The sequence below is a fragment of the Crocodylus porosus genome, unplaced genomic scaffold, assembly GCF_001723895.1.
Source record: "Crocodylus porosus isolate Cpor-Errol unplaced genomic scaffold, CroPor_comp1, whole genome shotgun sequence".
NCBI lineage: Eukaryota > Metazoa > Chordata > Crocodylia > Crocodylidae > Crocodylus > Crocodylus porosus.
The window spans coordinates 29,142,956-29,160,284 of record NW_017728907.1 but is presented as its reverse complement, the minus strand read 5'-3'; the positions used below and the strand labels follow the sequence as shown (position 1 = coordinate 29,160,284).

The window sequence follows — 17,329 nt, the reverse complement described above, 5'->3', positions numbered from 1 at the left end:
CTTTTACTGAAGATAACAAAATAAATACTTCTAAATGCCAAAATATGCTGCACTATATAGAAATTGTTCAGACAATACTTTATTATGTTGTTTATAAGCTTTCATGTGTCTATAAAAACTGAAGCACATCACATCTTAGGTGCTGTTTGGTGTTCTATGTTGAGTCTTTTAGCTTTACATTAATAGCCAACATCTCTACAGAATTGCTATAAAGAAAGATTTTAAGTATTAAAGCAAAGCCTTTGTATGAACAAAGAATGCATCTAATGAAGCAGATGTTTATCTGTACCCAAGCCACAGATCAAGAGTCAAAGAACAATTAAGCAAGCAAAAAGCAAGTTATAACAGAAAGAACATAATATTTAAGGACCTACCTTAATTGCAGTGGAAGTTCACGGCAAAGTGGCACCTTTGCGCCACTTGCTCTTTCATGCTGGCCACTGAAGGCCTCCCCCCCCTCCACCTGCCGCTGAGTGGAGGAGAGACATTTAATGCTACATTTTTTGAATCTCAGCCACTCAGTGTCAGGTGAGTACAGCAAAAAGAGTGAGATTAAAGGTGCTCCTGTTTCATGAATTTCCACCACAATTTAGGTAGGCCCCTAATCATACTGTCTACAGCATCTTGCTTTTATTCCACAATATCTTTGAACAGGTTTTCTTTATTTAAATAAGCAAACCATTTTTAAATGCAACTAAAGGTGTTGCACTGCTGAATTCCTTTACACCAGTGCTTCTCAAATATTCTAGATTCATGGCACCCATTGGAAGATGCCACCTCTTAGCTTTAATTCTTTTTTCTTCATTCATCTTTACACTGTAGAAAAGACAGTGTATTTACTCAAATCCAAGACAAAGATTTTTTCCCCCATTCAATGTGGGGAGAAAAGTCCCTTATCTTGGATTTAAGTACAAGTCCGGGGGATGGGCAGCTGCTGTTGCTCCAGGCCCAGCCCCAACCTGAACTCAAGCTTGGGGATGGAATCAGAGCCACAGCAGTTCCTACCCCACCCCAACTCTGGCTCCAATCCCAGGGCTGGGGCCAGAGCAGGTTCTAAAGGGTCAGACTGCTTGATTCCCCGACTGACTGCCCCCCTAAATGCTGCCTCCCGCCACAGAGGTAGAGACAGGAGAAATTTAAGGTGGCCCTCCAATAATTAAATTCTATACATGGAAAATTACAACAAATGTATTCATTTTCCCCATGTACAGAATTTAACTACTGAAGGTTCATCTTACATTCAAAGTTGTCTTGGATTCAGGTAAATATGGTAATAGAACAATTTTTCTGTGGCAAAGAACTCAAAAGGACTAAGAAAGATTTGAAATCTCTGGGTTTATCTTGTGAATCACATGTATACGTTTGCACTCCTAATGGCTCTGATATTGTATGGCACTCTTAAAAGGATCTACAATAGTTCAAGATGCCACAGTACCCTGACTGAGAATCACTACTCTACAACCTTGAGCTTTGTATCAATATATTAAGAATTATATCATTTTGCTGTATTGTTACTTCTGAATTTCATTCAGCTCAACCAGTTAAACCACCAGTAAATACTGTATTGACATAAATACATTCCTAGAAATTACAGTACAGGATGTATGAGAATCTATTGCCAAATCTTCTGCTAAATTAGTGCATGACAGCTATTCTAAAGTGTTCATTTTAAATTGGTAGTCTACTGTTGGAGGGGGCTGCTTTTGTTTCTATTGGTAGAAAGCAGCATATACTATTCTTTTAACAGAGGGCAACTTATGCATATGGAGAAAATGGTAGGATTTGTTATTAAAGAACAGACGTATGTTTTCTTGATTTGGGTTCTTTAACCCAAATTACTTCCAAGCAACAGGATGAGCTGTGCAAACCACACAGCAAGAATTCTGACTGAACTTATGAAAAGTTTAGGTGGGCACAGGGAATATGACACAGAGAGAAAATAAACTTTTAATATTTATAACTAAAATCTCCGACCAAATCTGAGCAAGACCTTGACGCTACTGAATTCCAGGTAACAAGATTTTACCTTCCATGTACTAAGTTATCTTTGCTTGGTTGCTATAAAACTTATCCTGACATTAACAACAGTATTAGGAAATGCATTTTAATACAATTTAAATTCCATAAATTTAGGCCTTGGGCATGTCCACACTACCAAATGAAAATGCAATTGTAATAGATGCTAGCACACTAACCCTAACTTAATCTAATACAAATAGTAGCCTGGGGCATCTACACAAGAGGCTTACTGTGGAGCTGCATAATTAGCTCTACAGTAAACATCTCAGTGTCTACATGTATGGCTCTATTAGGCCACAGTAAACTAATAAACTCTTTAGCTGGTTGGTACTTGTAAATACAAGTACTATCCTGCTGAAGAGTTCTTTTAGTGTGCAGCAACATACATATAGATGCTGACTTGGCTGGCTGAGGCACCAGGATGTTTCAGTATGGGGGCTACCTGCTCACTAGCCTTGAACTGAAATGCCCTCATGCCTCAGCCAGCCCCTCCGCAGCATGCTGAACCACGTAAGAAAAGCCTCAGGCTGGCAGGTCAACCGTCAAGACGCCCTGCCAGCCAGGGCTGTTCCGCCTTCATTCAACATGGCACAATCTCAGGCACACATTCAAACAGCATGCCCGGGAGCAATAAACTCCAGTACGATATGCACTGGAGTTTATTCCTTTACATTAATTGCACATGTAGATGCACCCACCATGAAGAGAAGTACATGTGGGCTTTAGCATATCTTCACATCTAATGGATATACCCAGGATCCCCAAGATAATTTATTCTCCATTTGCTAGGATGTGTTAAACCCTGCTACTGTATAGGGGTGCACCAATAAAGATTTTCTTGAGTAATACTGAAGGCCGATTACTAAGCAGCCATATCGGCCAATACTGATCTGGTAGCTGATTGACAGGAATGCAGCCCAGCAGGTTGGAGCAGCATTTGACCGGTAAGTCTGTGGGGGAGAAGAGGTGTGGGGAAGGAAAGAGGTGTGGTCAGGGCAGATCAAGGCCCCCATAGTGAGGGAGGAAGTGAGGCAGGGGCAGGCACTGCCCAACCAGGGCGGTGAATGACCCCAGGAGCAGGATAGAGCTGGGGGGCGCTCATCCGAGAGGCACGATAGGTGGGAGTGGGCTCCCCGCTGCTGCACACATCCCCAGGGGAGGCATGCATGGGGGCATGTGACCCCCTGTAATTGTGTGTGAGGCAAGAGCAGGCTGCTCACTGCAGACTTCAGGCTAGGGGCTGGGCCAGGGCTGTGCTTGGGGCAGGTGGAGGTGGGGCATGCGGAGGCGGCACTGGGACAGGTGGCTACTGGGAATTTTGGGATGGCTATAGCCCACCCCATAGACACCCCTCCCAGAACCGCCACTGCCCGCCCTACCCCACTGACCCCAAGCACAGCCCTGACCCAGCCATCCCATTGGGAAGAGGCTGGCACAGCCCCTGGCCCCAAGCCCACAGCCTGCCCTCACCCCACACACAAAACCAGGGAAGCATATGCCCCGCATGCCACCCCTAGGGATGCATGCAGTGGCAGGGAGCCATTGCTCCCTTCCCACTGTCTCAGGCCCCCTGGACAAACCGCCCACAGCTCCATCTCACTCCTGGGATCACATTCACTGCCCTGGCTGGGCAGCACCTGTCCCTGCCCAACTCCCTTACTCCCTCATTGTGGGGGCCTCTATCTGTCTCCCTCCCGCCCCTACCCCCCACAGAGTTACTGGCTGGACACTGCTCTCCAAGCTGCCGGGCTGCATTCCTGGCCATGTGCATGCTGTGGCAGTGCACATGTATGCAGCATTTACCAGTGACATTATAGGCTACACCAGTCAAAAAAACTGATTGTCGATAATGTTAATTTTCCTTTTAACAGTGCCGATCCGATATGCCACTGATATATTGGTACACCTCTACTACAGTATCTTCAATACTATTCTGACCCATGCTAGGTAGATTAAACTAGAAAACGGTATCCTCAGATCTTTACTTTGCTAGGTGGACACAACCTTATATGAATTGTAAGTCACAGGAGGCTTTTTCTTTGAACAGGAAGAAATCCATCCTGAGATGAATCTTCTACCAAAAGATATTAAGGATGGTCACATCTAGAATCTAAGGACGTTTATACACATACTCTGGGAGTGGGGGAGGGCACTTTAATTAGGTCAGCTTCCAGAGCTGCTCTAATTAAAGGGCCTAGAGTGTCTCGTGTATCAGTGTCTCTGCACTTCAAAATGGCAACGGGGGTGCTTTATCTAAAGCTCGTCAAACAAGTTTTAGATAAAGCACCCATGCCACCAGATTGAAGTGCAGGGATGCTGTTAGACAAGGCATGGGAGGCTGCTGGAGCACAGTCATTGCCAAACTTCAGCAGAGATGATTAACCAAGTTTACTCCGACAAACTGGAATTACAACGCATCAGAGCAGCCTCCCTGCTCATGTACAGCCACACTAAGAATTGAAAACTTTTTTATTATTATTCTTTCCAAGAGGAAACTGGAGTGGAAACCATGATTAGAGGGAACTATAATTATTCTCGTTCTAAAAAGATTTCTTAACACAGACCGGAAACTTGTTCACATCATAGAATCTTTTCACATGGCCTTCAAGGACACTTTTAAAAGACTATAAGACAGCCTTTATTGAGAAGTCAGAAATGGTACTGCCCACATACAGAGATTTTTGAGTCTTTCTGCAAGGGGAAGGTGGTCCTGATGGGCCTGAAGTACAAATGCATACTTATTGAATGTACCTGCCTGTGACGTTCAGTGGGAACTCCTCAGACCACTTCTTAGTGGTTCTCTGCATATTTGCACTCATGAAACAGTTTGCCAAACAGTTCCTCATGAACAGATGTCGTGACTTCATCATACTTCACTGGGGATTGACAGACATGATGTCCTAACAAACTGTGCCTGAACCAGACCTTGTATCTGAGGAATATTTTGCAAAGGCATTTACAACTCTTCCTGTCACAGCCCTACAGATTTCAACAAACTGGAACACTTCTTGGAAGTGTTAGAGAAATAGCTTTTACTCAAAGTATAGTTTAACTGCAATAAGATAAGGAATATCAGGATAAGGAATCTGTAACTCTCCTCTATGAATAACCTAATTCATCTAGATAGTGGTTGTGACAAGGCATCAGGACCCTTTATAGTTGTCTGCATGTAAAAGAGAGTGAGTTGCAAATTCCTTAGTCCTATTAAGATAAGATAAAGCTGTTTCAGTATCCAAACAAGGATCTTTGACTTCCCTATGTCAGTTTGAGGTCTGAAAAAGGAAAATGACTACACTTTGATCAATGTAGAACTGAAAATCTTGAACATGAACAAAGCACAATCCATCTCTGTGCAAGTCAATGAATGGTTGGTCTTCCATGAGACAGAAATGTTTTACTTGCTATGAAAACCACTGAAACAGTTGGGTAGAACAAAATAAGTCTGCTGTAGGCTCAAGCAGAGGCTTCATAAGTCATTATATCGAAACCTGTTACACTTCTAATAGTCTATACAGTTAGATGCAGTGATAGAGGATCTAGATTGGGGTGTTCAACCTCCAGCTCGCAGGCCAAAAGAAGCTAAATGACCAAAAGGCTTGTAGACCAATAGCATCTGGTCTGTGAGACTCCCCATGGGCTGCCTTCCCCTTGCCAAATTCCCAAACCCCATGTAGCCAGTCAGTTGGGCCATATCCCACCAAGAACCACAGAACCAAGCTATGCTCCCTCTCCCACATGGGGCCAGGCCATGTCACCTTTTCCTGCTAGCCTGTGTTGGGGCCAGGCTGCCCCGTCTCTCACTGCATCTGCCTGAGGTGCTGAATCAGGATGACTAGCTAGATCCAGCCTGCAGATGGACTGCACACTGTCCATCCAGCCTGCTGGAGAAAAGGTTGACTACTGCTTTAGATGATAAACTTTTCTATCCTGTCAAGATAATAAATCTGGCAACAATAAAATAATGTGTATATTCCCTGGGAGAGATGGAAGTGATGTAAGTACTATGATGTTTTGACCAGACTGGGGCAACAAAAATAATCCTGCCTCCAGCCACTCTTCTGTTTTTCTCACTCTCCAGGAGAGATAAGTACAGAACAGATCTGTACACAAAGTCAAAAGAAAAACATCCAACATAAAACTTTCTCTCTCTGGCTTTTAAGAGAATAGTTCACATTCTTTCCGACAGAAAAAAGATCCATGTCCAAATCCCCTTCCTATAATTTGGAAATGATGATTGTTAATGAATTCTTTAGAAAACATTTAAGTTCTCTGCTGACATGATGCTAATATGATAAATCGTTACCCTTGCCTGGTAGATGCACTATAACTAGGAAGATGTTATACTGGAAACATCAAACCTATAACTCAGTTGCATCTCTGCACAATCGAAAGAATGAGTTCTTTCTTGTTTGCCCAGGTAATATGTATTGTTGTGCTGTCTGTGATGATCTATACTACCATGTTCTAGATATAGGCTAGACAGGTTGCTTTCAATTACAGCATTTATTCAAGAGAATCCCAGTGATTTTGGTCTGTTTGTCTCTTTAGATGGGGTCTCCCCATCCACTGTTGGGGTCACTAGAGGCTATCATCAAAAATGGTTTCAATGATGTCCCTTTCAAAGCATTTATCTGCTGCATTGACCACAAAGAGCAGAATTTCTTTTGTCAAAATTTTGGGTATACTGTCTATAATCAGCATCAGCCAAAGCTGTGGCATCTACCTTCTGAGTCTAATACAGGGCTTGAGGTGTGTACCTGAAGTCCTGTAACGCATTATACATAGAGAAAGTATTTGAGAAAAAATTCATTAAAACTGCTTTTTTGGAGAACTGAAAATTCAGAAGTCTGTCCTCTGGCAAAGATGCTTGGCCCTTATGTAAAGTAAAGCTGCAGATACATAGAAAGTTCTCTGTGCAGGCAGTAGATGGGATTTGTTCATGTTTAAGAAAAGTTCTAATCTTTTAAAAAGAGAACACATACAATATATGTTCCTGACAAGAACCTCTTTTGATAAGCTTAGTTGCCCAAACAGGTTAAACAAATATGCTGTCACAGTAAATAAACTGCAACTGCAGACAGAGACTTAATAGCAGGAAAAGTAAAGTTCAAAGCATAGTACTTTGTTCTGGAAATATTCTTGTCCTAATATGATGCAGACATGCGTATTCTGATTTTGTACAAAAGTAAGCATCTCTGGACTGAGAGCTGCCAATAAATCTAGTTTGGAAAAGGACAGACTAATGGAGTGCTTAAGTCAACCTGCAAAAACTTAATTTTCCTAGAAGCACTTGAGATTCCTCAGGGTTAACATGAAGCCAACTTTCCCCAGTATCAGAATATGTTTTGAAATAAAGCATCAATTCCCAAATTCTCTTGGACTCTCTCTAGTACTCCTATTTTCAAACTTATCTGGCCTTGTGCTACCAAATAAGCACTTTTTAGGAGTCTTCTGCTTGAAGTTACCAAGTAAATCCAGCATGTCCAAATTTTTTGTTGCACATGGTGGATTTAATGTTCAACAATTTTACATGCTGTAAACTGAAAGCTAATAAGGTGCTGCAATTGCTCTACTCTCCTTGTTATTTTTATTCTTTGTCAAAATCCTTTCCCATTTCTACACTTTATTTTTTTATTTTTTAAATCTATGCCAGCAACCAAAAGATCCTGCACTGTCATTACTTTCTTATTTTCCTTTATTTTAATTAAACAAATTAAAAACTAATCTCACAGGTTACCTGCATCTACTGTGTCCTGTGTGAAATGCGCACCACTATGATCAGTAATGTACTGACTTACAAACCTTCTAGAGGTCCTGATTCTCCTTTTTTCATTTGTTATGGAATTCTTTTTTTTTTTAAAGTTTAATTACAACCAGTCCTTAACAAGGTTTGTCAAGAAAAAAAGTGAATTGATTACTCCTTTATTGCCAAAATAAAACCCTTTACATTTTGGTAAACTGGCCCTGCTATCAACTACGTTGAACACCCCTGTACTTAAAGATGGTTATCATCTGTAACCATCAGATTCCAACCTCTATATGATAACCATCTGCAAATGATTAATAGATATGACCCATGGACGGTAAGCAGCTTGATTAAGACTGGTGACTAGACTCTTAACTGGTTCCAATTATTGACTGTAGCTAACGGCCTGTATTAATATAGGAGCACGTAGATGTGAGTTGCATTGTAACAGTAGATGTGCATCTGTGAGCTGTCACTTTTTCCCCTTTTAAAGTGGAGGAAAACTGTATCTGTCCATACCTTAAGGTTCTATTTAATAGTTCAGATATTTTTAACAAACTGATCAGAAATTTCTGGCCCTCTGAACAAGAACCCAGTGTGCCGAAGTCTGGATGACAAGTTTCCAAAGGGACTGCTGAAGAGTGGCCATGACCACAAATCTGCTTACAAAAACAGTGAACTTCAAAGTATCTTCTGAAGAAGCAGCTGCAGCAACTCCAGGGTTTTGATCGTGGAGGATTCAACCTCCAATTTTGGTCTTAAATTGCAGCTATTCTATTTCTGCCACAAACTTCCCTTCTTCAGCTCATAAGATATTGGGCACAACGGTCGGAAAATGCTCCATGAAGGGAGATGGGGTATAGATAGATATAACAATTATAGGAATATCAAAAAACTTACCAATATAAGTTATGATGTAAATTACATCTGAGAGCTTCATTAACAGTGATTAAGCTAATTTGCAACACTACAGAAACCTACAGATGTAACAGTTCTATTGTGAGAGCTGATGTGTATGCTCAAGCAGCAGCTTCCCATCCCCTTGAAAGCATTAGAAGACACATTTGTCCATAACCTGTGACCAGAAAGCTTGAATCCAAAGTGCGAGGTATTTTCCTGAGAAATATTATGTCTGTATGGTATCTAAACAGTGCCGTGATTCTCAACCAGTGTACTGCATCTCCCTGGCATGCCACCAGATCCTTTGAAGGGTGCCACTATATGCCAGGGGATAACTAAGGAGGAGATAAGCAGATCAGATAAGCATAAAGTCAGGCTTGTCCCTACTTGGCACATTCCTTGATGCCCAATGCCTGGCCCCTCTGTAAGGAGGTAAGAACTATAACACATAAATTAGTTTTTGAAATAGTGTGCCACTCAATCCACAGAAGTTAAGGAGGGATGCCTCAAGTCCAATGAGGTTGAGAATCACAGATCTAGAGGCTAGGCAATAGCTAAAAGACAATCCAGACAAAGCTAGAAGTACCTTGTAGTCATGTCAGTACCCAAAATCAGGTGGGTGGGCTGCACTTAGCTGTTATTCTCTCAACAGTGAAATGCTGGAGGCGTATCTGATCTCTCCTCAAATTGCAAACTAGACAAAAAACTGCTTGTAAAACTAGCACAGAAAGAATGGGAAACAGCTCAAACAAATTTATAATGAAGCCAGATGTCATCTTAAGAAGCAGAAGGAAAATGTCTGCAGAAAAGTGAAACGTCCAGTTCTTCAGATGGAGAGGTCTGAGAAAGGTAAGTTCTCTCTTTCTAAGCATTTCTCAAATTCAATTTTCCAAAACTAGGAAACAATCCACATGCATATCTATGTTGTGTACTTGAATCATGACTATGCTAGGAAAAGCTGAGTTAACTGGTCATGAAGTTAACTATCAGTTTTGCAGCCTTCTGCTGAAGAAAAGTTCTATAAATCCTCTTATAAAGGCCCTCAATAATATAAAGAGATCTGGACATACGTGCACTTGAGTGCTTTGACAATGCTGTGAGAAGGTTCTGTTCTTTGAGCTACACCAGATGGCAGATCCCCTGAATGAGGGGACATTTAAAAAACACAGTATATTTAAACAAGACAGTGAAGAATGCTAACACTGAGAGATTTTCTATATATTAGTATGATAAAATAATGGAATGCAGTGCCATTGAAAGTTGCCACATTAACAACACTAAAAAGTGCAGTCATCGATTTACTGGCCAGACAACATGAGCTGTTATCAAACTACCCCACTACTGCTCCTTGGCTCTGATCTCTATATCAAGAGTATAGTTGTTTTTCAAGGACTATTCACTTTTTTCACACTCAACAGAGAGGGCAGGAAGGCTGCCAATTAGTGGCAGCTATGCAGCTGCTGTTATTCAAACAGATTATAGGAACTACACTAAAGCCACCAGTTCATTTCAGAAAAGCCACCTTACAGCTCTCACATTTGTTAGTTGGTACCTTTTTATCCCTATATTGATCTTAGGTCAGATCTGATCCTGAAATTTGGCACCAAGAAATTTCCACATAGGCACAACCATCATATTCTAATAGAAAGTAACAACATTTTGTCTCTACTATTTCTGTATCTACCAGCTCCTCTTTTAAATATATTTTAAGGGTCCCTCCTTCTCAAAATGAAACTTCTCTAACTTACAGCATATGTACAAATTACATGCAAGCGTGTTGTGCTTGTATCAACTGCCTCTTCCAAACAGCAGAACTCAGGCAAAAAATCAGTCCAGAAAAGCAGAAATTAGATCTTTGTGTATCTATTTTAAGCAGAAAAACTAGAAACCCCACTGAAACCAAAACTCTAGTTCTCTACTCATCACTGAACAGCCTCAGAGAAGAGACTGGAAAATTAGATGCTGAAACATCAATATCTGTGCAATCCACAACCTTTTCCAAGTAAAGCAATGCAGAGAGCCCTAAAAGAGAGTAAATTAAAGACTCCTCCCGCTCAATAGGTTTTGGTATTTACAAACCTCAACCACTAATGTAATATTTCTTCTCTATAGAATCTCTTTTGATCTTTTTCTTTTTCATCTTTTTGTAAGATTGGATTTGCAACAGCCACCTATTGCTTGTTATTGTTGCTAATACAGAATTACAAAAGGGCAAAATGCTTTACAGAAAAAACAAACACCCACCTACTTTCCCAAAACTATATTTAAAACTGTAAAATGAATGTAAACACTGACTTCAGAGAAGTAATTATGCTCCATGGGCTATTTACTACAGTACTTATGTTTTGTGAACAACATTGGACAGTCACTGCCTTGCAGTTCACAACCATATCCCAGAAATCTTTTTTGTGTAAGGAATGTTAAATCTCATCTTCCTCTTTTCATTAGAGAAATTACTATATAATACAAATACGGAAACTTTATCAGCCTTTAACTGAAGAATCAGGGTGCAGAGTCCTTAAGGGTATGCCTTCACTACCAAATCCAGTTTTTACTTGCATGTTGCCCCCATGTCCTACCAAGACCCTCTCATCTGAGTCTGGTGGTGCTTTCTATAGCTATCTATAGCTATCTATCTATATGTATATCTAGGTATATACAGACGGATAGATATAGATATATAACTACAGCTAGCTAACCAAGCTGGCAAACTGCTCTAACATCTAAACTGCTCTTTCAGTGCTCTCTAGATTGTTAATAAAAACATCCCACACAGCTGCTCCCATTTCACATACTCCAAACCAGGAACAGAAAATGGTGAGGATGCTCCAGGCTGGCTCACTGCCATCATTCTTGCAATCTGTCTCTGGTGTGATTGAGAACATTGGCAGAGGGCATTCCCACAATGTCCTCATCACCTCAAGGCTAGGTTTGGAGTGGGTAATCAGGGCTTATTTTGTAGCAGCAGCCTCAAAAAAACCACTGGAGGCAGCACTGACATGGCCTTGAGTTTCATTTTCCTCTCCAGGTTATGTCATCTGGTGCCTTCCATAATTCTGGTTTACCCAGGACAGACAGACAAGTTCTCCTACAACTCACATGAAAAACCTACAACAACCTTGGGTTATTTCAGCACAAGGAGTCATAGAATATGCTTCTAGAGGGCACAACAGTACAGCCTGGTGAGTGAAACACTAGCAACTACTCAAGTTACAACAATATGACTGCCCATGTCTTTGCAGTCAGACCAAAGATGCTGATTAATCAAGTTAATCGTGTAACTAAGACATACCCTACAAGCTATCTTGTCCAAGTGTTTTGTTAAATGGTCTGGGTCCTATTTACCTAAGGGATTGTCTTCTCCCTTGAGATCCATCGTGATCCCCAAAGTCAGCTGAGAGCAACTTCCTGCAAGTACCATCAATATGCCAAGTCAGCGTGGCAAAAATGTGTGGAAGATCATTCCCGGCAGTTGCTCCACAGCTCTGGAATTCCCTCCCTTGAGGCTTATCAGAGCCTGAGCCTGGACATCTTTCAGAAGTAATGGAAGACCCTCCAATTTGGGCAGGCACTTAGCAAACAAAGCTAGGCTGAGATATTGCTGTGGTGTGGGGAGACCTCTGTTTTATGTGGATATTCTAATTCTCTTTTAAGTTATTTTGTTTCCTTGTCAGACTCCTATTTTATAAAGTTAGACTTCTCTCTTATTGTAATCTACCCTGAGCCTTTGTTGGGAAGGGTGTCATATAAATTGAATACATAAAGACAGGTATTAGAACCTAAAGATTAGACTTTTTTTTCAGTTTCTATGTTTCATGTTTGATGGAGCTTTGCGATTATGGTGTCTTTGGCTATCTAAGCAAAGTTCCATGCATAAGCATATGGGGATGGTGGGAAGGGAATCTGTAAAGAATTAAAAAATGTGGCAGAGCCACACTTATGGTCATGGAAATGCAGGGCAGGAGCAGTGCCTCAAAATGGTTGAAAAGTACTTTAAAACTAACTAGTTTTTCTAGTTGATTTTTTCCCTTTGTGTCATCTGAATCTCTTCCACTTGCATTCAGATTTCATGTTCTTGCACTCTGTTTGAAAAATACATACTGTTATGGAATTTCCTATAAATGATATCTGTTTTTAAAAAGTTGCTTAAACCCTTTAAAGTGGTCTTCATTAAAGATATAGAAGTCAGCTCTTACCCTTTTTCTTTTTCTTTAATTTTCTCCTTTGTAAAACACCTTTAATTCAGTTGCCAGGTTCAGGAAAACAGTTAGAAAGGCACCCCAAGTTTCTCAGGGACTTACTGAGTTACTTTTCTAAATGTCATTGAATGATATATCTGTGGCACTAAACCCAATAACGGGCACTGAAAACCCTCTGTCAAATTCTTTCTGCAGTGGCAAATCTACCTATATATAAACTTTTCTAATTCTACTGCAGAAATTAGCTATTGTCTTCACAAATATGCCAAAAACTCATTGAGGAGTAGGAGTGGTGGAAGAAACTAGAAAAGAACAAAATTATAAAATATTTCAACAGTAAAACATGAAAAAACCATACCATTTTCAATTTTGCTTTTTGGATGTGGTCCACTAAATGCTAAAAATTTTCCTGGAACAATCCAGTTGAAGTCACCATTTTCTACCCGCTAGGGAGAATATCAGGAGAGAAGAAAGGGAAAGCATTTTAAATATCTGCACACAAGTTTTAAAAATCCATAGTTGTTTTTGGGTTTTTTTTCCACTCTACCCCCCACTATAGCAAGATGAGCAAAGCATATCAACTCTAACTAATCAACTCAAATATACAGAAGAAATTAAATGCGTGTAAGCCTGTTCTTCAGAAATATATGCAGCAGTGAAGAGAAGCTGTGCAAAGCACACTTTGTAAACATTTCAGGTAAGGTCAGATGTATTGTTTTGAACCCAAAACATTTCTGCTTAAAAATGTCTAACATCTCTACTTATGAACTATATATAGTAGTATATTGTTAAATGCAAACTTCTAATATCAAAAGCTGGCAAAAAAAATAAATCCTTAAGAACAAATTAATACTAATTTATACTTTCTCTGTAAAAGCTGCAACCCACCTACTGCAATAGCTCTGATAAATTAATAAATGCAGTAGCCAATTGTAAAAGTTATTCACTTTAAAAGAAACTGCACAGTTGCAAGTTTTTTGTGTTGGTTCTGTTAACCCAAACTTCCAAACTATTCTGCACATACAGAAATCTTTCTTCATCCATTCAATTTGCCAAATCTAAAAACATCTCTTGGAACATAAGACAAGATCAAAATCTTAAAATACAATATTCCCCCCAACCCAACCAAAAACATACACATACACACACTGGTAATGAACCTACTGTGATAAAGAATGATGTATTTGTCCTAGCTGGCCTCTATGCCGTGCCATGCTTGCATTATGAAGTTGTGTGCTCTTCATGAGGAGAAGCTATATTGAACAGCCACCAAATCCTGCTGAGTTCAAGGTTCTAATTACGCCAACTATTTGCCTGGCTATACCCACTAGGCCTGATACCATGGTACTCACAGAGACATAACCCCTACTTGTAGTGTTTTCTGAATAAAGACTGATGAATAGACTCCTTTGTTGGCATGTGGGAGAAATAACAAAGTTTATGCCAATACCTGTACTTTGGTGGATTGAACAGAATTTTGTGTGCCAATTGGTTTTCCACTTGATAATTTAGATTCCACTTGAATATTTGTATATTTTTAATTTAACTGTACTGTGGAGTTAAAATTCTTTATATTAAAATGACATCATTAGTTACTCTGTTTTTAACCTCCCTGAACATGTATACCTGATATTATCTAAGGCATTTTTACTTAAAGGCTCAAGTCCTCTAACAAATTCTCAGTAGAAAATATGGTAGCAGTTGGCCAAACTCCAACTTTCTTTTATGTATTATCAAATAGTGTGGAAAGCTGCCATCCCTAGTGAAACAAAGGTGCAATAGATGTTTGCAGCACTGTACATAAGCAGCTACAAAACTGCTATAAATTCAACATTTTATATCCTGACCAATAAGTGAAGAAATCTATAAGACTAGACCACCTTAAACCAATGAAAGCAAATTAATTTAATTATTTTAGCACGTCTGTCCATTTAAAAATAATTTCCATGCACATTATAAGCCATCACATTTGTTATCATGCCAAAAAATTACTGAAGTTTTAACATTTTAAATCAACTTCTTCAGAGTACCTGAACTGAATTAATCCACAAAAAGAGGTCAACTTGTGTAGGAATTTGAGTTAACTGGAGAAAGAATAGATTAAAAAAAACTAAAGAGGATTCCAGGTAAAAATTAATCCAAGACAATAGACAATGTTCCCTTAAATCCCATTTTCTTGATTCTTATCTTCCACGAATGAGTTATCACAAATGTAAAATGTTTAATAAATAATTAATCTGCTTTGTACATAGTTTTACCTAACTGCTTACACAGCTTTCTAAGAGAACTTGACTGGACATGCACTAAATACATATTCCCAATCAACTATCTTTTGTTTTTTGAATAAACGTTTTACCATAGTTCACAGGAAAAATGGAATGAATCAAGTCCCTCTAGATTAGTTGCTCAATATAAAATACAGGCATTAAAGCAAATCCTAAAGTAATGCAACAAAGGCTGCTGTTGTAAAGAATATTGGTTTCCTCAGTCTAAACAGTGTGGAACACTATCATATCTAGAAATATGTCTTCCCAACATTTTTTTAACCTTTTTTTCCCCTTTGAAACAGGCAGACTACAGTAGAACACCACAATCATTTGTCTGTCCTCTGCACACTTAACCATAGTTAAATTCTTCAGAGCCATACCTCCTAGATGGGTGTGCTGGAGAAGCATTTCTTACAGTTTCGTGCATTTCAAAGGGAACTTTGCCTAGGCATTTTTAAGATCTGATCAAAAGCAAATAAAATAGCTCTTCATTAATGTTACAGAGGCATGTTTAAAAGGGTCTGAGACTCTCTGGACATTTTATTTTTATTATGTTCAACTGCAGCAGTACACTTAAAAAGGACACCTCTGAAGCACCAGTCTGTACTAGCCAACTGCACAATTTTCCAAGCTTTTACATTTTCTACACCTATAGTAGAACACTACAATACTAGGTAAATTCAAGTAGCACTGCCTTTAAAAAAAGGTCCAGGAAAGGTTTTCGTATTATTAAAATTTAACATGTATATAAAATCTGGTCTATTTATACATCCTCTGTATACTTACTCTATGTTTATTATTATTATTTGTAACTTTATCGTAAATGTAACACAATAACTATGGTTCTTTGACTTGTGGAAGTCAGTCTGAGCCCTATCATAACCCAAACAAGTAGAAAACAGTGACAATACCATGGTGAAGTGGCCCCATTGGAGAAAAGAGCCAATTTTCCACCACACAAATAATACCTAGTGGAAATACTCATATATAGCCCACTTCCAAAATTCTTGAGAATGAGATTTCTTCACTGCTGTCTGCGCTGCGCATTATGTCTCTAACCCCTGAACTGTGACAGTGCTCCAAAGATCTCTCAAAGGCTTGTTGTGTTTGGCCATATGGAAGTCTTGGTGTCTGAAGCAGTTTCTTTTCATCTTGACTTTCACACTGGAACAGACATTGGTTTCAGCCTTGTGGTGATGCTCATACATGCACTGGCACCAGACTTTCCTTTGGCGCCAGCTTCTTCATAGCGAGAAGCTGACTCCATTCTTATTTCCTAGCATACAATACAGCCCCAAATAAGATAGGCACCTTGTTTTTGAAAGGTAGAATGAAAAAAAATCTTTCCTTGAAAACACTGGTAAGTAGCAGTAAGTCACTAAGTAGCAGCTTCTATAATAGAAGCCTCTGCCAGGGGGAAAGAGAAAGTATCCCCAGATAGCATCTTAGGAGCTCCATGTACAGCATTATTTTTTGCTTCCCTCTTCACCCCCTTCTACTCTCGACACAGCAGAGGCAAAAACTGATATTACTATATTTCCTTGCTTATAACTTATTTCCCAATTTCCAGCAGCTGAATTTTGGAAAAAAGGCACATGTTGTATGTGGGAAAAGATGGTAAGTGATCCTGACAAACAATGCTATCCAAGAAAAATCTTGTTTCATGTGCAGTGCATATCTATACAATGGAATCCACAGAAATATATTTGAAAAAGTTATACATCTATGCAGACATTTCAGTTCTTGCTGTGTGCCACCGTATCTACCACCCAGCTTTCTTTAAGCCAGGCTTAAGAGTTAGATGTTGAGATATACAAACCTCATAGTGTTCATATTCCTCCACATCAAATGTCTTCAAATCAAAAAATCCATGCTGCAAAGCCTAAAAAGAAACACAATTTTTCAGTTTATAAATAAAAGTTTTATCATAATAATGCACTGTCAAACCCTGAAGCAGAACCCAAATTTGTTAAACTGGGATCAAAATAAAAGTCACTGACATGTTAACATTTAAAATAAAATTAAAAGCCTTTAACTAAGAGAATACAGCATGTACATAGTTACAAGTTATAATGTTTATGTACAAATACTATATAAAGAGTTACAATAGATCTTGTTTGACCAATCTCATTTCCTTCTATGACCAGGTGACCTATCACCTGGACAAGGCAGAAGAGATTGATGTCATATATCTTGAC

The 17,329-nt window shown here is 39.4% G+C and overlaps 1 protein-coding gene across 2 annotated transcripts in view; it reads right to left on the bottom strand.

Annotated features, from left to right (window-relative positions):
• CDC14A (cell division cycle 14A) overlaps positions 1-17,329 on the bottom strand; it is a 142,163-nt gene that overhangs the window by 43,781 nt on the left and 81,053 nt on the right. For both annotated transcript variants that reach the window (XM_019531022.1, XM_019531021.1), the window contains exons 7-8: positions 16,951-17,013; positions 13,223-13,310 (exon numbers count right to left, since the gene is read on the bottom strand). In XM_019531022.1, the coding sequence (XP_019386567.1) occupies positions 13,223-13,310; positions 16,951-17,013 (151 nt within the window). The remainder of the gene's footprint in view (positions 1-13,222; positions 13,311-16,950; positions 17,014-17,329) is intronic.